At 41.2% G+C, this 25,217-nt stretch overlaps 1 protein-coding gene across 4 annotated transcripts in view; it reads left to right on the top strand.

Moving 5' to 3' along the window:
* EGFLAM (EGF like, fibronectin type III and laminin G domains) overlaps positions 1–25,217 on the top strand; it is a 78,246-nt gene that overhangs the window by 20,947 nt on the left and 32,082 nt on the right. For all 4 annotated transcript variants that reach the window (XM_083818481.1, XM_083818483.1, XM_083818480.1 and 1 more), the window contains exons 4-10: positions 1,332–1,358; positions 5,579–5,696; positions 6,311–6,446; positions 12,908–13,074; positions 21,221–21,336; positions 21,567–21,903; positions 24,500–24,600. In XM_083818481.1, coding sequence (XP_083674607.1) covers positions 1,332–1,358; positions 5,579–5,696; positions 6,311–6,446; positions 12,908–13,074; positions 21,221–21,336; positions 21,567–21,903; positions 24,500–24,600 — 1,002 coding nt within the window. The remainder of the gene's footprint in view (positions 1–1,331; positions 1,359–5,578; positions 5,697–6,310; positions 6,447–12,907; positions 13,075–21,220; positions 21,337–21,566; positions 21,904–24,499; positions 24,601–25,217) is intronic.

Genomic DNA, 25,217 nt, shown 5'->3' with positions numbered 1-25,217 from the left:
GTTCAGTGGTTGTTTTATATGTCTGTGTCTGTGTCAGGCTGTGGCCTCCTGAAGTACAGAATTTAAAATTCAGTTGTGCTGTTTTAGCCGCATTTGTGCAAGTCCACTTCCTAGAAGATTTTCTCAGCTTCTTTTTTTTTTTTTTTTTTGGTTCTTACAAGCACTAACTTCTCTCATTGCTTCCTATTTTTCCCCTTTCATTTAATTATGTTTTTCCTTTTATCTGTCCTTTACACTTTTACTTTGCTTGTTTCCCTCTCCCCTTCTCTCTCCTCCTTCCCTTTCTCTGTCCAGTCCCACCTTCCTTCTCCACTCATGTACAAATGCTGCCTGTCCTCTTCTGCTGCACTGCTTAGCAATTAATGCCAAGATGAAAGCAATGCCTCGATGCTTCTGGGTAGTTTTAACACTGTCTGCTTTTAAAGGGTGTTCTTGAAACACACAGGCATCTTGTCGGGGGGGAACCTGCTCTTTGAGTTCAGCAAGGCAGAATAAGTGATTTTCCAGCTTCTGCTTGGACAGAGGGTGAAGGAGTGTCTTGGGGTGGGTGCTGTGAGGCAGCACTTTCATATTGCGCTTTGCAAAGAGCAGAGTCTGCCCATAAGACAGTAACGCCTCCAGCACAGGAATCAAAAGCTGATGTGTGCACACAGAGCATGGCGGCTTCTGCGATCTTTATTTTGTGATCCTTCTTCACAATTTGATTTTTTTTTCTCCATTCTATTCTGCTCATCATCCTTCTTCTTTATTTTCTCACCTCTCTTTCCTTAGCCTTCCCTTCTGCTGTTTAGTGATGTGCATTCACTGGTACTTTCTGACCCATGCTGGGCACTGCTCAGAAGCCTTCTCTGTAGGAAGCATGGGTGAGAGGGATGCGATGATTTCCTGCAATTTTTGATCACCCAGTTTTGGTTCTGACTCCTGTAGGTTTCTGAGATCATGGTGAATGAAAGCACCTCATTGCCATGATATGTTATTTCTTTATATATGCGTTATTTTCTCCCTTCTGGTCTTTACCTCTGTATTTCTTACTTGCTTTTTTCATCCCCCCCCCCCCCCCTCCAAAAAAATAAAAAAAATCTTGCTGGTAGTGCCAGCGAAGATCAAACAGTACATTGTTGTTTCGTCTTAATCCTGACAACAGTAATTCTTTCTCACTGGGAGAACAGAGTCTGCATCCCTGTACTCACAGAGATTAATAACAGTCTCAAAGAATACAGTATGATGCAGCATTAGCCTTGTTTTTCTTCACTGACCCATTATTTATCTGTATTTACCATCACTTTTTAGTATGTTACTTCATTAACAAGACCTATTTCTCTTTTTGCCAGGGTCAGCTTGAAGGACAAGCAATTTTTGTAAGTATTGCTTCACATGAGGCTCAGTCACAGCTGTGATTTAAAATAAGGCTGAACTTCTCTGATCTGGGCTTTCCACAGATTCACACTCAAAAATGTCTCCCTATTGATCTCCAACTTTGATTCTACTTAGCACTTAGACACGATCTTTTGTAGTCAGAATGTCATAAATAGTGGCTAAAACTCAAAATCCAGAGGTAAAGAAAGGGGACACGTATAGGTTCAGCAGCTCCCTTTTTAGAGATGGGTAACCTTTTCTGCAGAAGTGTTTATGGATGGCTTGAGCAGAAAAAGCGAGCTGTATTCAGGTGGTGAAGACTTAGAGGGAACAGGGACAGATAGGAAGGCAGACACAAGGGGATGGGGGAGAGTAAAGCAGCATGGCAGTGGGAGATGAGACGGAGAGGAAGAAGTCTGAGCCAGTCCGGTGGGAGGAGATGAGGAGGAGCATGGGGAGAGGGCAGCAATGCCCAGCAGGAGGGAGTGGGTGACCAAAAGCTCTTGTAAAATAGGTCTGAAATGGGTTTGCAGCTGCAGAATTATTCACATTAATTATTTCCAGTCCTGTCCATTCTGATTCCTATGAGAAGTCATCAGATTGGGCTTATTGTGAGGGAGGAAGCAAAGAGGACTTGCTCGCCTTGGGGTAGGGTAAGGGAAGTGATTTTGGTGTTTAACTGAAATCTTTCATCAACAACCTCTTGCAGACTATTTTTTTTTTCCTGAGATACTTGAAAAGTGGAGAAATCCTGTGAATTTGGTGGATCCGGCACAGCTTTCACTGTCAGAACTAGGGGAGTTTTGGTCTGTAAGAGGCTGATGCCCAGATGAGACCTGAGGATGCACTTGAAACAGGACTGTCTGGTTCAATCCCAGCAGAGAAGAGTTTGGATTACGGCATTTTGGAGCTGAGGTTCCACACTGGGCCCTTTTTTCTGCTTGATAAAAATAACACTTGTGAGAACATGTGGAGAAGTATGACTGACTGGAATTAATCAGCTCCCAGCTGTCATTAATCCTCAGGAAGTGGTGTTCTTGCTGAAATGCTTTCTGTTATATTCATACCAAACACAACAGAAATCTGCAATAGCTTTGTGGTTAAGTCTGCATAATTTGTGTTTCCATCACTAAGCCTCCTCTGCCTGTGTGGGTACGACCCTGCTGCTTTCTCAGAAGCTTCTCTGGAACCTGCGAGGCTGTCATAGCGAGGCGCCCTGTTCCTGCTCGTGTGTATGCGCATGTGCCTGGGCGTTAGCAGAGTGGATAGTGTCTCGTATCTGTATTACATCGTATTTTAATATAGTACACATACATGAGAGCAGCCTGGAGAAACACAGAAGCAGTACCATTTGCTAAGGCTCTTGTCCTACTTTGCAAATATTTGTGAAGTTCAGCACAAATATATATATATACAAAAAAAAAAAAAAGGCAAGAAAAATTAGCAAAGTTAAAAAGTGGGAGGTTTTAGGTCTGGCACAAAGCTGTAGAAAACAACATGCTCCCTATCAGATCACCAAACACAAAGATACAAAATGGAAAGTGACCGGCTGAGACCAGGGAACGAGTGGTTAAGGGGTCAAATGACATTACAAACAGCTCTGCTTCTACACCTGTGTTGTAATTCAGATGCTTTTATGTTTATGGTTGTGGGTTTTTATTGTTAATATTATTATTTTTATTAAAACAAAACAAAATGGAAAATGGGTTCTCTGGAAAATATCTTGCAAACCAGGTTTCTGTGAGGCGGCTTACTGCACAGCCTCACAAAAAGTTTCAGCACAGCTGGAGGGAGCACAGGCTGTGCAAAAAGGCAGGGAGGGATACACAGTTCCTGCCTACACCTGATTCCTGTACTGCAGCAAAGATATCACATTGCTTCACCCCGTTCAAGAATGTGAGATCTGTAATGAGAATACCAGATGTCATTTTGCAGGGTTTTATAAAGGGTGTTGTGTAAGACAAGATATTGCAGTTTGTGCTAGTAAACCTTCAATATAGCACCTAAATTTCCATATCTGTGGTGATGCTGTCTCCCCAGGTATGACAAAACCTTGGTTTTAAGACCCTTTTCATAAATACAAGCAGAAGAGACAAAAAGTGGACTCTCAGGCCCGTGGGCAGTGGGGTAACCGGGGATATATTTCTTCTCCAGAATCTCCTTTGAAACTGCCCTGGTGTGATCTGGAAATACCCTGAGATTACCACAGGTCAGGGTAGCTTGATGATGTCCTAAACCTTTACCCATTCACTGATGTCTTGATTTTAGAAGCTTACAGGGTGCTTGATCTCAAAGATAGCCTCTATACATCAAACAGCTCTGTCCACGGAGAGGACATTGCTGGAAGAAAGAGGCAGGTAGACAGTTCAGCATGTGTTAGGCAAGAGAGCAGTTTACTGAGGTTTTGAGGATAAACATGCTGAACTTAAATATCTCAATAGGACTTCAATTTTGATTGGCTTTGCAGTCAATGAGGTTCATTCTTTTTAGATTGTTGTGGTCTTGAGTTGAGAGGTAATAGTTAAGAGGCAAATACATCAATACCATACTATTTGCTGAGGCCAAGTTGATAGCCAAGTGTGAAAGCAATCAGACATGATGAAGGATTTTTCTTAGAAGAATTAGTGTAATAAAGAGGGATGCTTGCAGGAACAAATGCACACAATTTAAATACAGATGAACAGTATATGTGGCATGGCAGGTGGAGTGTCAGGAGCAAGATCATCAGTGTTGTCTACAGGAGAGGTGCTGGGTTTTCAGCAGCTGTCATTTCAGATCACGTTTTGAAAGATCTCAGTTACCTCAGCTATGAGACTGAAAGCAGATAAATATTTTGGTTTGAATGTTCTTGCTGCCTCTTTCTGGGCAGTTACTTTTTCAGCACTGTTATCATCTCTCTCAGATGAATCCAAATCATTGAAGCAGATAGAGAGTGAAGGATGGAAAAACAGAATAATGGTCAGGCAGTCCATGTTAATAGGAAATCAGTGACGGAGCTCCAAAACCATGGCTAGAGAAATGACAGATGGCAGGGTGTTGTTAAATGATGTTGTAGTAATGAAATATGTTCCCCAAAGAACAGAAAGGGAGAGTTTGTCCAAAAGACCGTCATAAGGACGTTTAGCAGATAATAAAATTTTAGGATTGTTTACTATTTTACTGCAACTGGAAATGTAGGTTTAAAGTCTGTTCCAGCTTGAAGAGAAAGGAGATCTCTGCATTTTCACATGCACTGTGAATAATGTTTTTAATATCAAAGAATAAAAAACAACCAAATAAAATCTCTGTGCAACAATTTTCTGTAAATGCATTTTTTCACACCATAGCAGTCCGTGGCATAGAACCTGGTTTTTCTGTTTACTTGCATATGCTGTCAGAAATAATAAAACTAGGATTTCTATCTGTAGAGAGATTACAGGTAAAGAAGTCTGATTTTTTATACACACGTGCTCATGCTCCATTAAAGGCCAAATCTCAACATCTGAAGCTGCTCCATGGTATGTCAAACAGTCACTAATGAAATTTATATATTTTTTGGTGACGTTTGCTATTTCTGGGAGATATGAGCAGGCTCCTCTAAAAAATATTCTGCAGAAAAAGCTCTTCATGTGGACGTTAGCATTGCCTTCCCTACAGTAGCTGGCTATGTGTTAATCTTCCCATGTTTATGGCAGAAAGACAAATAAAGGAAGTGGTTGCTTCAGGTCGAGGCTGGTAGCATGAAGAGGATTGCAGGCTAGGAATATCATGAGAGGTAATGGGATATGTCTCTGCTCTATGAGAAATTAAAGATCGTCAGATGACATGGCTGCAAGCTTCTTCATTTTCAGTAGCTCCTATGGTCTCTGCATTTAAAAGAAAAGAACAAAAAAACACCCGATTACGCTGATTACAAAGCCCAGCAACTGGCTCAAGGGAGGGAACAGTATGTGACTTCAACTCCATCAGCAAAAGCATGACAGAGAATGCAAACTCTCTTCAACCTTGTGAATTATGGAGAGAAATGGGTCCAGGTCAGCCCCGTGGATTCTCCTGGGGAGCTGCAGCTTGCGAGGAAGCACGTGGTGGTGTTTGTGGTGGTTGTCTTCAAGCTGGGTTGGAAGGTGGAAAATCCTCCCAGAAGGCTGAATGGAAAATACCATGTCAGATCCCAGTGCTGCTCACAGTTGTGTGGAAGAGCTTTCACAATGTTTTTTGTCTTGTTTTCTCCTGGCTCTGGTAGGAAGTTGTTATTGGGAATTTGAAGCCTGGCACCCCACATCGCGTTAGCATTGGCGCCTATGGCTGGGCAGGGAAAGGACGGCCCAGCATGCCCAGAGATGTGACAACCTTATCGCAAGGTAAAGCCTCTCTACATAGCTTTCTATTGCAAAGCTGGCAGGTCAGGGTCAGTGCAGGCATTTCACAACACTGGCAGATAAATACAGACTGTGTTATAACCTCAATTTGCCCAAAGACATGGGTGAGCAGAGGGCAGGATATATCTGTGATAGCAGTGATCAGAAACATGTCCCCATCCCTGGAAGTATCGAAGAGATGTGTAGATGTGGCACTGAGGGACATGGTTTAGTGATGGGACTCAGTAGGTCAGGCTGACAGTTGGACTTGGTGATCTTGAAGGTCTTCTCCAACCTAGATGATCCCGTCATTATCAATATTTTAAAAGGACAGCAGCCATCTGATATTTGGGATGCCTTATGAATCTTATAAATTTCTGCTAGACCATTTGAGAAAACCTTTCTACCTAGCATGTATCACTTCTTTAACACAGCAGGACATGCACATATAAATCCCTGTCATGAGCAGAACTATTTTTCTACAGATGTGGGGTTTTAGAGGGGCAACAGGGGAAGGAAGAAGCCTATAGATTTGATTCCTAAGTTTTTGAATGTTGGGTTTCTGTGTGTATTTGTCCATCCGCACCTGTAATGCTGTTTTGTTTCTTCTGGTATAGATAACTGCATGCCCCCTGCACCACCCTATCAGCCCCAGATCGTTGTCGTCTCTGATTCAGAAGTTGCATTATCCTGGAAGCCTGGGGCAAGCGAAGGAAGCTCACCCATCCAGTACTACGTAGTGGAGTATATCAGGCAAGTTTCCCAGTGGAGTCTGAACTTCAGTGTTGGTGTACTACATTTTTTTTTTCTAAGCTGTGCTATCAAACTGGGTATAGCTTCTTCTCATTAGTTATTTACTTACAGTACACAGTACACCAGGTTTCACTCTCAATGTGTGTTGAATTACCATGACATTTTAAAGACAAAGAAAACTGATGTAAAATCACCAGTAAGTCCTGCCTTCTGATTGAAGAAAAAAACCACCTGATTTAACCTGTTCCCTCTAAAAAAAGCATGGATAAATAAAGTTTTAAGTTTCTTCTGTCATCAACCGCTGTTGAATTATGCTGTGAGAAAAGGGTCTATGGCAGAGCAGTCCCCCTGAGCAGATGTGCCCTTGGCTGCTATAGGGAAAAATCCAGGGAGTGCAAACTCAGTATGTTGGATGGTTTTAACTGACAAAAGCCTTTTGAGTCTTGAGCTTGCAGGACTCAGACTTGTTTTATTCCAATGCTGATCAAGTGTCCATGAAGTACTGTCCTTTCTTTTGAACTATGGATGTTTTGTGTTGTTTGGGTTTGTTTTTGCTTTTATGTTGAACCCTTTAAATTTTGCAGTAATAGACCTAAATGGTGAAAAGTTGCCAGGCAAGTTGCTTTTATAAGATGTATATAAAGGATCAGGAGCAGGTGATTGTATCTGGATGCTCAAAGACATATTTGTACCTGGCTGTTCACATACATGTAGAAGCTAATATTTGCATACAAAGCCATTTATTTTCATGCGCTTACCCCTCTGTTTACCCTTACTGTGAGTGCAAAATTCAGCTTTGGGAAGTTTAATCCTTTGGGTGAACACATCGTGACAGGTTTTAGGTGAGGTTCCTGGATAAGAAGGGAGAATTTCTTCTTTAACTACTCTAAGCTGTAAAGGTCAAAAAGTCACTCTTCAGAAAAACACATTCATTTTTAAAAAGATTAGTTGTTGTAAAAACAGACAGAAAGAACTATTGGTTTTCAGTGCTTAAAGTACGATTACAATCTAGAAGATATTGATATAATGGAAAGAATTCCCTGGCCGAAAGCCTGCTTGTGAACTTATGTTGCACTTTGTGTTTGAATTGAAATGCCCCATATTTAGTGGGAAGCCATCCAATGTTCACTGCGCTGGGAGGCAGGACACGAGGGCTGAAGATATATTATGGCCATAATGTAAACTCTGCTGTAGAATTATCATGCAATTTCTTCAATATCTATTTTTCCAGCATAATCATTATCTGAGTATTTCTCTCTTCTCCCCATTTCTTAACTTTCATTTACTCAGTGGATAGGAGAGGGGTATTGTTGGGTTGTGATTGATGGCACGTCTGTTCCTTCTGTGCTCTTGCCAGAATATGGAGCCTGCAGGTTTACATACATGTCTTCTTGGCACCAGGGGCCCGCTAATGGAAGAAGTGGGCATTGTCATTTCCACCTGGCATGTCAGAAGTGCACCTTTTTTTTTTTTTTTTTTTTTAACAGAGAGTAGAAAGGTGCTTTCACTGTTTAACTCAAGAGATACGAGTAATTGAAATTTCAGTGTTTCGTTGTTTTTAGACTTTGGGAAAGAATTTGCTAACAGCACAATGTTTTGATTACACTGTTTAGTTTGAGATTTAAAGCTAAGCTTGAAGTATATTTGTTAAATTTGGGATTATACTCTCTTAGACTTGGAAGCTTGAGTATATATTTGGAGAAAGTTCAATGAGCCATAAGCCCTAATGGCAGTTAGAGGTAAAAATTTAACTTTAAGCTTCATTGTCTTTTGCTGCGTGTAGTTTTAATTACTATGAAGTGTATTAACACAAGATAAAGCTGTTGAAATTAAACCAATGTGAAACCAAAACAAAATAGTGTAAGCAAGTTTAGAAATAAATCCTTTTATGTCAAAGAAATACAATTCTGATACTGAGCTTTTGCAAAATTAATAAATGTCTTATGCAAATCTGTAATTTCTCTTGAGTACAGCACAAATCTCTAGCAACTATGACATTATTTGAATCATTTTGCTCCCCTTAGAACTAACTTTTATTACTTTTACCCTAGAAAAAATGCTGGGAGACTGAGGTGAGGGAAAAACGCTTATTTTTTCAGCTGTAATATCAGGGATTAGAACCTCACGGACATTCGATACATTAATTGTTTGCACATACCAGATTGTCATCAGAACCAGAGCTAACCTGCTGTCTCCTACTGCTCAAGGTCTGAATTTGGGCCCTTACTTAGGCACTACCATGGTTTCCCTTGGGAGCTCTTAGTTTGCTGTAGGCAGTGGAAGGCCATGGGTGATGTCAGATATATGGTGGGCTGGGATAACTCAGGCTCTGCATTCTCAGTTTGTTTAAGTGCATAAAATCAGGATGATGAGTGTAGGTCTCACTGCTATCAGCACAGTTCATACAGAATCCATAAAAAAAACATGTTGAATTTGAAATAACTCATCATGTCTTTGGAAGCTTGCAGACACAGAGTGAATGGTCTATTGGTTTATGCCGAGAGATCTTTTACAGCAAAAAGCATTCTTATGGAAGTCCCTATAACAACATCCCGGACTTTGGTTTAGCTTAGGTTTTTATTTGCAAGATATTAATATTAATATATATGTATATATATTATATATATATATATAAATTTAAAAACACCTTCTCAAAAATGCCCTAGGTATTTTCACCTGAATATCCAGATGTCTAATCTATTGAATGCCTACCAGTCTTCTAAACTTGGGGACAAATTTATTCAATTTTTTGTTGTCTTCTACAGAACCACAAGTGTTTCAGCAGCATATCCCTTAAAAGGAGTAGGTTGCTTTCTTTTTATCTGCTGATAGAGTCAATGACTTTCATTGTTAATCCTGACATATGGGAAAAACTTTTCAACATCTCAGTAGTGACATGAGCCTTCTGCTGCCATGAACTAGGCAGCTTCTGCCAATAAAACTGTAGAGATTTATCAGTATTTTGATTAGGATGGAGGAGACTCAGCATAGTGGCATGGGCAGATTTCTTGATTAGCTTCAAGTCTGCACTCCAAAAAAGATTTATTCTTGAATCCTTTTTGTGTTGAGCTATCTGTCACTGGTGTTGTGCTGAATCAGACAGTCATATTTGAATATCTCATGCTAAAATGTCGTCAAACCATCTAAAGAAAAGTTTGTCTCTTTCCCAGTAGAAATCATTTGAATGTACCAGTTTTCATCCCAGAGCTGGAAAAAAGCTCAACACAGAAAAGTTTCACTTTCATGTAGGGCAGGAATTGTAATTTTTTAGTAAGTCAGCTGTGAACTTTCAGACCATGAGTGCTGGTAGTGGTTCGATGTTTGCCTTCATTTGCAATGAACCCAAAACAATGGTTCTGATAGAGAAGACACCTCCTAAAGACACCCCTCCCCCCCCCCAAAAAAAAGGCCCCCACCTTTTATACAGGTTTCCTGATGAATTCATGGAACAGATATATCTGTTTAAACACTTACCTCACTGTTTGGAAGGGTTAAATCCCTGAAAAGTTAATTAATGAAGAAAGAGGAGAATTAGATACAGAAATTAAAGAAATATTTAAAAATGTTACTATCAATATAAGATTTAACAAACGAATATGTTTAAAAGATAGTCTACTTTTCCTCTGTTGACCTAGTATATTAGTTGGGATATTTTGTAGAAAGCATCACAATAAAGCTAAACAGTAATAGTAGCTAAAAATAATATCCTATAGAACATTATTTTCTACATTCAGTATTTTCCACACCAAATAAGTACTTGTCACTGTATTTATTATTTGTAGGCATATCTTAAAAAGTATTTTGCAGAGCTGAACTTAGATGAGTAAAAACAAGCCACAAAAGAACAACCAAATACCTTTTAAAAATTGATTATTAGCAGGTGCTTTACTCTTAAATCATTTCCACGTGATTTTTAAAAGGAAGTTCAAGCAAGTATAAAATTGTTGTTATCCACATCAGAAAGATTTCCCTTCTTGAGCTGAATGATTCCCCAGATCACAACATAAAACAATAATCCAAATGTTTGGGGCAGATTTGGGGCAGAATTCTACTCTTGGTTTTTATCTGTCCAGTCCTATCAACTTTACCCCTACATTTATTATTTTAAAAACACTCTGACTGTCACTGTTCAGATTCTTACTGCATAGCATTTCTGCATGGAGATGCACAGCTGTGCCTTCTACAGCGGAAAATGCCTTGTTCTCTGGAGCAGCCCTGCACAGTCCCAGCTGGAGGCAAACCTGTACTTGGTCCAGGGAAGGTGGTTCTGTGAGAAGATGAGAAAAGTGGCATCAAAATGAGCCTTCTAGTGTAAAAGTTGACATGAAGTGAAATTCAACAAAATGTTCTGAGCTTAGGAAACACAGGAGTTGGCTGCCCTGAGCATATTCACCAGCTGAGTTCATTGTGTTCCTCTCCCCATCTGTTTGCCATTTTATCGTCTTGTACCGATTTGTTCACACAGGGAACGTTCTGGAGAAATAGCAAAGGTCAAGCGATAAATCTCTTTTTCCCTCTCCTTCAGCTGCAGACGCTTACACATTCACAGACATTTCCTCTGTTACTCATTTCAGTAGAAGGAAGTCTTGTGAGAGGCAGTGAAGTTGAAGACTAGTCTGTGGTTTGTGGAGTCGTGATGCTTTCTCCTAAATATCTGCAGGGAGTAACGCCTCCTTTGGGTCCCTCACTGTCGGGCACTGATGCTGGCAGGCTCTGTAGCAAAGCCACTGCAAGGCCCTTTTGAGTGAGTAGGAATTCTTTGGATTGTAATTAGAGCCAAAAAAGATGTGTGGAGGAAAACTGAGAACATGCTGCTAAGCAAGCTTGTGGACGGAAGCAACATTAACAGCTTTCATTTGGAAAACACTTATACATATTCATTTTGGCCAGGGCATCAAAAACTTGGGAGGGAAACAATGAAAAAGCAGCCAAAATAAATGCCCTCCTGTCTACCAGGAAATGGTGATGGAAGGTGACCGAAGATGGTCTGTATAGCTGTCATTGCATCTTGTTCTTTTGTCTGATTTTATTTTTAGTGAGAGAATGCAATATTCGCATCCTGTGTGCCATTGCATAGCAGCCAGGCAGCTGGGAGCTACAGCTTTGTCAGTGTGTTTGCCGTGCTGGCACAAAGAAATGAAACCTCGGTGATCAATAAATTTTATATTGACTGATAAAAGAAAACATACATTGACTTTGGCGTTTCCTTCCAGCTGCAAATAAACAAATACGAAATGCCTGCCCTGTGCTATAATTTTCGTTGGGAGACTGTTGGAGACATTTGCAGCTAGTCCTATGTAAACATCAGTAGCATCAGGGAGCACTTCAAGGTTATTTCCTGTAATAAATACCACAAGGCTATCTTAGAAAAGGACACTAGAATAATTTTCTCTGAAAGGTCATTTCTATCCCTTTTTTACTATCATAAGCTTCAATTTGAATATTTTGTGTGGCCTGGATTTAATGTTTACTTTTTGATTTTGTTTACATTCATTTACCTTCTCATTCCATGTTTCTCCTTGATGAGACCACTTCTAGTGAGAGCAGAAGTGGTGTGAAAGCATCAGGATGCTCTCTCAAAGTATTTGAAGTAGCCTTTCACTTTCACATATTCCTCTGCATTTGAACTTCAGCATTTCTAGTTTTTCCGCGTTGGTGTTGAGATGAAACTGCCATGTAAATGGTTTTATTGATGTCAGCTGGATAGTAGTGGTGCAGAGAGCAGGCATTTATCGGCAGCTTGCTTCCAGTATGGATCAGCATATAAGCAGGCATAGCCCAAAGGCTATGGGATTAATTAATTAACATTTATTTATTTGTTTATTTATTTATCTTCAGATTCCACATAGACAGACCAGGTTCTCTGCATTATTGTTCAGTACTTTTTCCATTTCTGGGTCGAAGGGTCTGGATCCAGATTTTCCAGTGTGGGTAGATTAACCTAGTCTCCTGGGAAATCAAATGCTAAATTCTCATCCTGCTAGTGCTTGTGTATGTTTGAAGGGACTCAGCAGTATTAGAGCACAACCTTTTAGAAATAATTCAGAATCTTTCCCTCTATTTCAAAGTATTGCATTACACAGTCAAAGAGGAGATTGGGATCTGCTGGTGATGTACCTCCACTCGAAAACTGTGAACTCCGAATCCATAAAAACAGACAAACAGAACTTGATTTTCAAACTGTCCTCTAAAACACCTCCTTGGGTTTATAAGCAAAATCAGAACATTGTTTTTGTATCACCGTGTAGTTCAATGTTTCCATCTCACAGGCTTTTGTGGTTGCACAGTCTGGCCCTAAGAACGAAGGATTTCATTCAAGATTTAGCAAACTTATACCTCATTTATTTTGTGTATTTCCCTGGAAAGTTTAAAGGCAATGAATTTATACAGCTAGCCTTAATTACTTATGGTCTTTCTTTTTTATTTTTTTACTTTTTATTTTTTCTATTTTAATCCTGAAGGCCAGACCTTGACAGCAATTGGACTGTAATAAGAGAGCAGATCCAGATGGAGTCCATGGTTCTCAAGGGACTTCTCCCAAATACCAAGTATCAGTTCGCCGTCCGAGCAGCAAACTCCTACGGATCCAGCCCCTCCAGTGCACCCAGCGATGTTGTCCGAACATTCAGTGAGTAGAGCCACCATTTTCTAATTAAAGCTCTGTATTGGGGGCAGCCTGTAGTGGACAGCTGGGGAAAGATTCCTTCTCCAAGCCAAGGGTGCACATGCACCCCTGGTCCAACACCTGGTCTTGTTCCTGTCCACAGCACTTGCAGCATCCTGTGAAGACTGAGCTGCAAGCAAAGATCTGTGAAGCTCTCATGCTGTTTCCCTGTTCTGGGGGTCATTGCTAGATATTTTTGGATCGCTGCTTACTGACTTTTTTGCTGTCTTCATGCAGAACTTACAAGTGAATATCATGGGGAGAAATGAGCAAGACAAATCTATTGTTCATCTTTTTTATTCAGTTCTTTGAACTGTATATATTACATATGTAATTTAAACAACTCTGACCAGAGCAAATCTATTCTATTTACTGAGTAGTAAGGCTGTTATACTACTAAGCATAACCATGAAAATAATGATATAGCAGGTAACCATTCCTTTTTTATCAGAAGCCATGTAGGAAAATATTAAGTGGAAGTGCATTCAAAATTTGCATTTACATTTGTGCAGCCATGCAGGCCATGCACATTGCAATGAGTAGGTCCTGTGCGCATCTCCTGATGGCCTTTTTAGGGTCTAATCCTTTGCCAGTGATCGTATCTCTGTGGGCTGTCTTGGAGTTGCTGTTGCTCATCATCTCCCCCAGAGCTGTAGCTGTGCGTGAGCATCCTAACCAAGCTGACATAGACCACATCCAAGACCAGTATGGCAAAGCAGAGTCCATACAGGAGGCTATGAAGATGGTAGGTAATGTGGACTAACAAGATTATATCCTTAATTTTTCTAAACTTTTTTTAATTGTATTTAAAAGGCTTCAGTATTGTAAGCCCCAGTTTTGAAGGTATTTACAGAGGATAGAACACTAAGGCAAGAAAATGCCTGGGTATAGTTTTATCACATTAATGAACTCTAACAAGGAGCTACAATATTGGCTTTCTTCTTTTCTCACCTGTACACCCAGTTGCAAATCATTTTTAATTAACCAGTAGAAAATGAGCAGCTGATATTCAGATGGGATTGTGAACTCAGCATTGCATACTGCAAAAATGTGGACTGCATCTTTAATGATCCATTTAACCAGGATTTATATCTTGATTACCTCCCTATATTGAAATCCCTTGTCTTCATTGACCCTTTAAGGCATTTTTCATCTGCTCTTCCCCTCTGCCATGCTTTGAATCCCTTGAACGATCTGCATGAAGTTTATTGTGGCAGCTGAACTCTCAGTTTAACTTCTGAAGCAAATGTTTATAAAAATGATGAAGGTGCAGTGTGTTGTGGGATTCTTTGGCTTCGGATCCTCAAGGTTCAGCTCCCTCTGCCTCAACCACACTTATGTGCTCTTTAGTATCCTGTTTATATCTGGAAGTGAGTGTCTGCATTCTTTGGTCAGAAAAGATAAAGCTAATAAGCATGGAATAGTCTTTGTACTGCACTTATTGCTGTAGTGCTCTAGGAAAGGCACTTTTCAAGTTTGAAAACTGGAAACTGCCTGTTCTGCAGAAACCAGTCAAGATGGCTCTAAGCCAAGGATTTTTGTCAGCAGGGCTTAGAGTCAGACTCACACCTACTGTACGTAAATGCTGATTTCTGGAGAGGTTCATACTGGGCATGAGCTTGACTAGTGCATCTGGATCAGATCTGAAGAATTACCATGCTATAGATGTTGCACAGCTCCATGAACAGGCTCAGAAACTCTTTGCTGGTCTGTGGTAGGTGCACGGATGAATCAGAGACCAGGAGGTTGGTCTCCTGCACCACAGGGCTGGCAGTGCTTGGCGAAGACCTTCACGAACAGGCAGAGCTCCCACATCCCAGAGCTGCTGCATGTCCTTCAGGTCCTGCACCTACATTCAGCCCTATACCTGGCCACTTAAACTCAGGGTTTCTTTGGCAAGCCCTGGTCCCTTTGGAGAATGCAAATCTGGCTGCTTTCTCAGTCTAGTATTGGTTTCCAGGACAGACTTCACAAATAGGCTTCAAAACAGCCACCCTGCCTTAAAGCTGGTGCTATCTTTTTCTGGGTAACTGTCTTCACAACAGCCTTCTTTTTGCAGAGCGAGAAGTGGTGTTCAAAGGTGGCAAAGGATGCATGTCCTTGGAAATAAGTTCTACAGCTTTCAGGAAGTATAAAATATAAAGCTCTCATTTGGCTTTAGTACGTGATGTCTGCGTAAGAAAGTGGTTTGACGTTAACCAGACACAGGAGTACATTATATATTAGTAGAAAAGCTAAACTTTTGCTCTGAAAAAAATATTCTTGACCAAAGCAGTGCATAGCCTGATCATTTATTTTTCCCTCAAAACAAACAAACAAAAACCTAATGTGATTTAAAAAGCTGAAAAGTTTAATGTGACAGAAAAATGCATGTTCAGTTCAAGAATAATCAGGTAATACTCACTCCTAGTTCATATTTTCTTCAGGTACTAAAATAGCTTCCCCCTTCTAGTAGCCAGAAGGGCAATAGTTACCTTCTTCGGCCTATTTAATCATTCAATTCTGTTGCCCAGATATTGGCATTTGGTGTATTTGAGATCCTCTGGGTTATACTGGCTGGTTTTCAGCTGTCACTGCAGGAGGGCATGTGCCTCCCATACCTCTCCCAGACACCTGCAGTCCTCTGGGGATACCTCACTTACCGTAATGCATCTCAGATGGCAACAGATGGCTGAACCTCTCAAAGTGCCAGCAGATAGCTCTTAGTCACCTACTGTTGTTGGAAAGGTGTCAGACCGACGTCGGCATGTCTGAAACTGGAACATCTTTGCTCTCCAGGGTGCCCCTTGTAGGAATTACTACCTTCATTATTGCAGTGGCTCCTCTTACTATGTAAGCAGTGAAACATGCCACACGTATTTGGTGCTATTTTCTGACTGTCTGGGTATTCTTCAGAAATACCTGAAATATCTTAGGGAGCTGTCAGAAATCCATACAGTGTCTGGGTCCTTTGCACTGCACTTTGTCTATATAGTGCTGGTGAGCAGGTGTCTAGTGTGTTTGGACTTTAAAAAATTGTAGCTTTATCTTTGTGCATCCTGAATGTTTTGCCTGTTTTAAAATAATTAGTAACCTTCTGATGCTCATTTTACCTGAAGAGAAAATTCCCAGCACTACCTCAAACACAGTGCACCTTCAGAATTCGTGTTGCATGGTGTAGTCTCTTGTGGCTCTTCCAGGTGGGCTGTGACAGCAATGAGTCCTGCAGACACTGGGTCCATGCTACCTGGCCATTTTTCCTGCTGGTGCTTATCTCATTCTCATGTGTTATTCTCTTACTTTGGTTTCAAAGATGGCTGGATTTGTAGTACTCCTGACTACTTTGTTTCAGCTCAGCATAGGAAACTGTTGGCTTTGCTTGCTAAAATGTTCCTCTGGAGGGTTGCTTACTATCACCTAACGTGACAGACCTCCCAAGATCCTTGCAAGTACAACATGTGTCCTTGATGATCAGCCGTTACCCTTTACCTAGTAAAAAAAACACATGCTTGGTTTATGTTACATTGGTCCATTTCCACAGAGGAAAAAGAGGGCAAGTTTCCCCAAGGGTTCTCATTTATTTGTGATTTGTTTTCTTTTTTTTTAATAGAAGGAAATGATGTAATAAATCAACTTGTTGTTGCTTTTCTTAATTACAGACACAGGTTATAGTTACTTCACTTACATGGTTTGTTTTTTTTTTTTACTATATCAAATCTTTCAAAGTGTCACAAACACTTTACTTGAAAACAAAAGTTTTCATATATCAAGTTCAGTAATAACAAAAGTAATGAACTATCTCAAAGAATCAAACAAAGTGTCCTCACCTGCATCACTTAAATACCCTTCATCTCCTGGGGAAACAGATGGGCTTTGCACTGTGCCTGGAAGGTCACCAGCCTTGAGCTTTGCCAGACCCACAGAGGAAGTGTCTTCTGTTAAAAATACCCTCCTGCTTGTCTCCGCAGCTAACATGACAGAAGGGGATGCTTAATTCAGGTACATCCCTTCCTCTGGGCCTGGCCATCACTGCCTGGCTTCTTACAAATGGGGGCATCCATACGCTCTGGCTCATGCTGAAAAAGGCATTGGCACAGGTGCTTAAATATTCTGCACACTGCTTGGACGTGTCTGCTGAGGCTCAGGCACAGGAAAAGAGCAGTCCCTCAGGCCCAGACCTTGATTTAAGTGATGGTGATGTGTCCTGAAGATAGTGGATGGGGATGGTTTTCTACAGAACTGTTTCCCACAGATCTCCGAAGGCTTTACAAAGGCTGCATTTGTATTTATTGTTTCCGTTATACAAGCAGGAACAAAGAGCAAGGGACAGGCCAAGCGATACGCAGTGCTTTGCTCTGAGCCTCTTGCAGGGACAAAACTCAGATAAAAATGCCCTGATGTATTCTGGAAGTAAACCTGTTACATCTTATGTGTGAGGGCGATCAGTGTGTTAACATTGCATTCAATCTGCTTGCTCTGGCTTATCTCCTACCCTCTTCTGCGTCTCCTGATCAGTATGTCTCCTGATCGGAATGTCAGTGGCCACCTAATTGGCAAAATAGAAGTTTGTATGGCTTTCTCTTTGTTTTGAAAAAGATACCTTTGGTATAACTTAACCCCCGATTATTTGGAAAGAAGCTGTCTTCAGTTCAGGACCCCCCACTAGTTTTCCAATTAATTATAAAACGGGATTATAGGACCTGGAAGGGAGTCTTAAACAGACTTCATCTTCCTGTACACTAAAACACTGATTTAATGAAATATGGCACACATAATCTCTGGAGTTGTTTCAGCATTTTCAGTGTACCACTTTGCTTTATTTTCGTTTATTTGCCACCCATTATCAGGTGAGCACGCCACCAAAGCTATGCAGTGCTCTCAAGAAGTGGGCTGGCAAGGAAGCTTGTCTACAGCAAGTGCTGCTGGCTTCTCTGCTTTCTGTTTGTTTTGTAGTTTTGTTGCAACCTTGCATGTGGGTATCATGTCACATCCAATGAGCCAACACCAAATGCAGACAGACCAAAGCCATTGAGAAGACAGTGGGTTGTTTGATAGTCTCATTGTTTTTGTGTCTATTGATCTGTATGTGTTCAGACATAGGTAGGAGCAAACTTCTTTGCCTTCCTTGCTCCCAAATGCAATATGTGTTAACAAAACTGCTTTCATGTTGGCAGGTAGAGTAATGTAGCATGTGCTGGCTGAAACTTAGATGGAGCTGGGAAGGAGGGATTTTAGGCCATGTTAGAGATCTATGAATATTAGGGCACCTTCTTAAGTTATACTTTTGCTGGTGATGCCAAACTTAAATTCTGAAGGCCTTTGAAGAAGGGCCTCAGATCAATCCTTTCTATCAAGACACAATAAGGTGTACCTTCTTTGCTCTCTCAAGAATGTGAATATTTTGCCAGTTCAATAGGGTAAAAGAAATCACTGTCTATCTTAAAATTGTGGGTATATGCTGTCCCCAGGGTCTTCCATTGGAAAAGCATGATACATCTTAGTCTACCAGGTGAAAAAGGCACACCTTCTGCTTGGGGAACTGCCCATGTCTCCTAAGTTACCAAGTCTCATTGTGTGCTGGTGGCTATTGATGTAGTTCAGTGATAACTTCGCTCAAAACAGGAGAGTTACACTTGAGCAAAACAGCATGGCATTAAAATCATGTATTATACATTTAAGCTAGTCTGCATATCTGAATGCAAAACTAAGAACAAATATTTTTGTACATGTGAATATACAGATACTTCATTGTCTGTATTACTTCATCCCTACCATCCTGACTGAACATAAATCCATTAAGCTAATAGAAAATTTGCTAGAGAAGAGAAAAAAATGTGGCAAAATTTGGACTATAACAGATGTTTATTTTGTAGCTTGTGCCTTTAAATTAGAAAATTGAAGTTATGTATCACAGCCTGAATACAGAGTAGTTTGTTTTCCTTGACATATGATTGATCAGTAATGTGCAATTTTTCTTTTCTTTTTTTTTCCCAACTTAGTTTTATTACTTCTGTTGCTCTTAAGTAAATTAGTTTCATCCATTAGAACTGAATTAGTACTGAAATACAGACATGCAATGCGAGCACTCTACTTAGAAAAGCAAGAAGTAATATTACAGACCTGACTTAAAAGGAAGAGTATTCCAGTGAGCTGAAAATTGCTGCATCTGCTGAGAGTGGAGTTAGTGCTGGGCTCTGCTTCATTAATATACTTTCCAGTAAACTGCAAGTCTCATTTATAAGGTTTCTGTTTGGACATATTGAAATTCTTTTGTAGAAATTAATGTCATATAAAACTGCATTTGCCAGAGAAAGAGATTCTGATGCAGTGATGGATGGAAAAGAAGTGGCCATCTTGACTACCTGGAGTAAAATTATCTGGTGGTACTAATTAATCTTAGCGACTTTTCAAGTGAATACTGGGAATATGAAGTGTGCCCATGTTTTGCTAACACCCATTTCTTTCCATAATGATTGCAGGACTGGGATGAGTTTGTAAATTTGCAGCCAGTTTCCCTTATAGTCATTCTTTGCCTGTGCATTCACAGTCACTAGCAAAAATAATCCATCTGTAGTTTGTCCAATTGGCCTCATCTCATCACCAGCCGTAACATTATGAATTCTCTGCTTATCTCCATTAGTAGGACTCTATGCTGTGTACTTCTACTTAATATACAGTCAAATTGTATTATTTACAGATGATTAGGTATACATGTTAGAGTGCAGAGGCTTATACATATTCTTTCCTGGTCTAGCATGCTGCTTTGCTTGGAAACGTGTGTACCTCATTACCTCTGCTTGTTTGGCTCTGCATTTTTTTTTGTGCTGATGTAACACATGAACCCCATTGCTGAGTAGCTCTGCAGGAGCATATGGTAGGTGGCCAATGAGCCAGCCAGGGCACGCACTCATATCTGGTGTGCATATGGTTGATTACATAACTGTCCAAAAAGTCTGCTGAGCCTCGTTATCTTTTGCTGGCTCCACCAGTGGTGGTAGTGGAGCTCTCACTACCACCAAGTGGTTTGCTGGTGTTTTTGGGCTGTCAGGTCTCCTTCCTGCAGACAGCCCTGGCCCAGCAGGACTTTGTGTTTCTGCCTGTTGTGGTGGGAAGGACCTGATAACTCTCAGGAAAACTCGAGCAGCTTGTGGCTGCTAAAATAAGCAAGTACACGTGGTCAGCCCATACAGAGTCTCTGTAAAGCAAGGATTACCTGTGCTGTTTTTAAGTGACTGCAGCATATTTTATGGAAAAGGCGTATGTGTGAAGGCCGTTGTTTCGCTGGTTACTATATGTTTTATGTTGTTACCCTTACTGAAATGTCAAGGAATGGTAGTGATGCAGTTACCCTTATTATATTTCCTCATGACTTCAGGTAAATTTTACTAGCTAAAAAGCAATGTTTAAACAGATCTGTTGTGTAAAGTGCAGAAGAACACAGATATTTTCTGCATTGATTATATTACGTTTTTAAATGGCAGTTCCTAACATGAAGTCCTTCACAGAGCTGCTCAGCACTCCAGGGAGAGGCAGATTGTGCACACAAAAAGCAAGTGGTGTTTGTGCATCTTTCTGTTTTCCAGGTGCTACATTGCATTTTAAAATACAATTTAAAAATACACTTAGAGTATTAATTTCACAAGCATTGGAGCCAGTGTAAGCAGATAAAGCAGAGTGTGCCAGAAAAGCCCCAACTAGCTGTACCTCCTGTGCTGTTCCAGTATTTGGTTGGCAGCAGGGTGAACAGCAGACTGTGTATGTATAAAAGGGAAAGGTTTGGTCTAAAAACAGTACAGTTATTAAAGTGTGGTTCATGCTGAAAAACATTCAGAGCCTTTCTCCTGGAGGAATGGTAGATAAAAGTCAGTTTGCAGTGGGAGAACTGAGTTTTTCCCACTTTGTTAAAGAAACACAAGAAGTGATTAAATGGAGGTCTTCACTTGGTTTGTTGTGTGTGTATCACTTGTGCAACACATTCCATCATCTGGTTGACACATGCATCGCCTATACGGAATGAATATTAACACCATTTCTGATTTCAGTGTACTGAGCCAGGGGGAAGTAAGATTTGAGTCATTTTATGTAAACAGAAAAAAAGTATGAACTGAGTATATTAGTTGTGTCTTTTCAGGCTCCGAGGAGTTAGGAAGCGGAAGCTATGGGCATCGGTATATCACAGAGGCAGTCACCGGTGATGATGATGGATTTGATGTCGATGACTCAGACTATGACATTTACATAGAAGAGGTAAATTTCAAGACTCCAGTTTGACATTTCTGTTTTCTTTTTAGTCTTTTTAAAGTGTCTGGTCTTGTCAGACAGATATTATATACTCAGATATTATAATGTGATTGCTTCTTTTTCTTTACAGTGAGGATGAATTTGTTACTTCAGATCCATGTCTTGGAAAGCATTCAATTCATTTCCATGTAGAAACATAAGTTTTACTGAATTTATGTTTGTTTCTTTCCCTTCAGCTCAGACCTCTCCCTGCTATCAAAGGAGGCAACAGAAAATTTCTGGTTGAAACCAAGGTCACACCAGGGTCTAGTTCCAGGCTCCTGTCACGGCTCCTTACAACCACTTCTGAGCCCACCACTTCCACTCCCATCACCACACGACCTTCTACAACAGCGAGGGCGACTACAGCCAGGGCCACGAGAAGGGGTGGCATGTCTTCTGCACTGCGCCTCTTTGATCTCTCCTGCGATGAGACCATCTGCTCTGCAGACAGCTTTTGTGTCAACGACTATGACCGGGGAGGCTCGCGCTGCCACTGCAACTTGGGGAAAGGAGGAGAGACATGCACAGAAGGTAGGTATCTGCATCTGACAGTCTGTGGTGTGCTTCCTTACTGGCTTCCAGACAAAGTGTCCCTCCAGGTCTGGCCGACCAAATGTCCGTGGCCTCCATGCAGTGACAGCAGCATTCAGGAGGGCCTGGCTGTGGCTCAGGCTGTGGCCCAGGCTGGTGCAGACCAGCTGGAGGTGGATTTCTGCTCCCCTGCTGGCTTCTGTTTGTCTGAGGAAAGGAGCAGCTGTGAGGTAAAACAACAAAAGTATATTTTTGGGATAGCTGGATGGGTTTAATGGATCCCTAAGGACAACAGCAGCTTCCGTGTCCCAGTTCAGACCAATCCCCTTGTTTTTCTTTCCTCAAGTAAGTTTGAAGAAGTCACTCTAATAAAGCGGGGAAAGATTAATGCAGACCCCCTGTAGCTGTGCAGGGGGAGTTTAATTCTCCTTCCCCCATATGGGAGTGGGAGGGAGAAGGAGCAAGACATGGTGGTAGGCACCCAGGCCTGGCAATGTCCACACATGTCTTCCCCAGCTTTCAGCAGGGGCATTTAGCCCTCTTGGAGACCTAACCTCTCTTTTTTGCCAGGTCTGACATCAGCTCATCATCTAATGAGCCCGTTCAGCTCACTTAGCTGGCCAGAAAAAAATCTCAGTGGTTTCTTTTTCCCCTGGAGTTATTTTTCTGCTGCTTTGGTGACCAAGGGGTCAGATGAATGCTAGAGCTTGTGGAAAATGAGAGGTGTGGCTGTGCAGGGGGAAGGAAGAAAGAGGCACCTACCTTTGCTGTGCCTCCTAGATCTGCTCAGCCCTAAAGGGGCAGCTACATGAGGTGGCTGAGTTGACCCGTCATGGCCCTTCAAAGTGGTGGGCTTACCTTCTCTGCCACACAGCATCCCAGGCATCGCTTCCCCATCAGGTGTCAAACTCTTGACAGCAGGTGCTAAAAGTCACAACAGAAGGTTGCAATCAATGGTGGTAACTAGCAAAAAAGTAAATGAGGAGAATGATAGAGAAATGATACCCTTTCAGTCGGGATGGTGGCATGACTTGTGTGCTATTGTCAGAGATGAATGCAAGCAGTGCTGAGGATCTGTCCTGTTACTGGTGGTAGTGCCATCCCACCAGCTAAGGAAAACAAGAACATGCATTTCTTCTGCAGGCTCGTTCTGAACATTCCTGATGAGCCATATTGTGCATCAGAGGTACAGGCACTGGGGGTATTCGAGCTTCTTCTCCCAGTGCTGGAGTAGACAGAGCTCATTCTGAAAACAATCTGTTGTGACTCAGCCACATGGAACAGCTGCAGATGTGATTTTTGGCCTTGATCAAGTATGAAAAGTCAAGGATGTATTTGAACTGACATAACCGTATACAGTCTGTAGAACTGGTTTGTTAACGTGAGTCCATTTTTCAGAAGGGAGTTTTTTATTCCTTGGTTTTTATTCCTTTATTCCTTTTTATTCCAATACTGCCTTGTACCCTATTTCTCCACAGCAGCCAGTATTGTTAAATACTATATAAATCTGAATGAAAACAGACTTTTCTTTACAATCAACAGCTGTGTGGCTCTCTGGTCCAGTCAGTGCTGTTTATGATCAGGACATGAGTTAATCCTGTCTGCTTATGGTTGCATTCAGGTTTATAGCACTAATTCTCTCCACCTCAGTCTCAAAAGTACTTTATTTGTTTGCCTTAATAACAAAAAAGCTGAAAGAACTGTATCCAGATACAAATACGCAAGTAAAATCCACTGAATATTCAAATAGCAAAGAGGAATAAGTCTCCTCATCCTTCCTGCCTCATTAGACTTATACCCATGGCAAAAATTCAGGCCTGAAACTGCATCTGTCCTCTATGTTTATTAGGAAAATGAGCTACAAAGGTAGCAGTAAGACCTCTCTGTTGTTTTTCTTCTGTGCTGGAGCTGGGATGGTGTTGTAACATAAGACAGCAAAGGCTGAGGGTTGATGATGCCAGCTGACAATCAATATGAAGGGGCACTGCTACATCCAAGGATGGAGCGATGCCTGCAGGGACCCCCTTTCCCCCACCCCTCTCTGGACTGTCTGCTCTGAGCTGAATGGGAGCTGATAGGCTCCTCGGAGCCACCCAAGGATTCTCTGGATGCTGGACACAGCAGCTATGGAGCGGCAGTGACTAATGAGGCGTGGAGCCTGGCCCAGTGCACACTTCCCACATATGTTTTTGTAATCCTGCAAAACAGAAAATTACTTTGTTGTCTCTGTAATAAATGAATTCTTAAAAGGAAATAAATATAGTAGTAAAGTAGACGGATTCTGTCTTCTCTAACAGACGAAAATCTGGAGAAAGTTCCACTGAAGCCAATGATTAAACTGTTGAGCAGTATTTGGCCCTTAGTATCCTGTTTATTTCCAAGTTCACCAGATCCTTGGGAATAAAGGAGTTAGTTGTGAAAGGTGGTGGGAGGACAAGGCAATAGGTTAACTGATTGTTGACTGCTACTGACTAATGGCTGTCTCTGGAGAAACTCTGCCTTGCATTTTCACCTGATGTTATTTAGTGCTAAATGCGTATATCGATTTTTATATAGGAGAAAGCTTCTAAACCACATTTCTGTCTTTGCTTTTCAGATATTATTATCCAGTATCCTCAGTTCTATGGCTACTCATACATCACATTTGAACCACTGAAAAACTCCTATCAGACATTTCAAATCACCCTTGAATTCAGGGTAAGTTTAAGCAATTTCAAGCTCAGTTAGGCGCTCCAAATTTTATTGTCTTATTCTGATATTACTGACAGTGGAATGGTAACTTAGCTTCATTATAACTTATAATGCAATTGTGGTGAGTCCATATGTAAACTTCATCTCTAAAGATCTGGCTTCACATCCAATGAATGCAAATTAATTTGGTAATCTGAGCTAAGATGTTTGTGCCCATTATTAATGGTTAGCGCATGACAGAGTCCCTGAGACTAGTGATATCGGGCATTACAGAGTAGTGGCAATGAACATTGGCAGGTCTGTAGCTATGTGAATGATCTACAGGCTGAAGTACAGCTGGGTAATCTTCTTGTACTGAGCAAAAGACTGCCTTCTGTCCAGAGTTCCTTTCCTAAGCTGCAGTACATAAGTAGGCATTATTTTCCACCTCTGAAGTTTGGGACACCTGCAAGATGCTGGGCTGCTTGAGCTATAGGTCTTATGTGGTAGGTGTGATGGCTTTACCCAGCTGGGCAGCTGAACTCCACCACAACCGGTCTCTCATTCCCCCCATCTCAAAGGGAAAGGGGGAGAAAATATGATGGTGGGGGCTGGAGAGTTGAGATAAGGACGGGGAGATCACT

The sequence above is a fragment of the Anser anser genome (assembly GCF_964211835.1).
Source record: "Anser anser genome assembly, chromosome: Z".
Classification (NCBI taxonomy): Eukaryota; Metazoa; Chordata; class Aves; order Anseriformes; family Anatidae; genus Anser; species Anser anser.
This window is presented reverse-complemented; position numbering and strand designations above follow the sequence as displayed.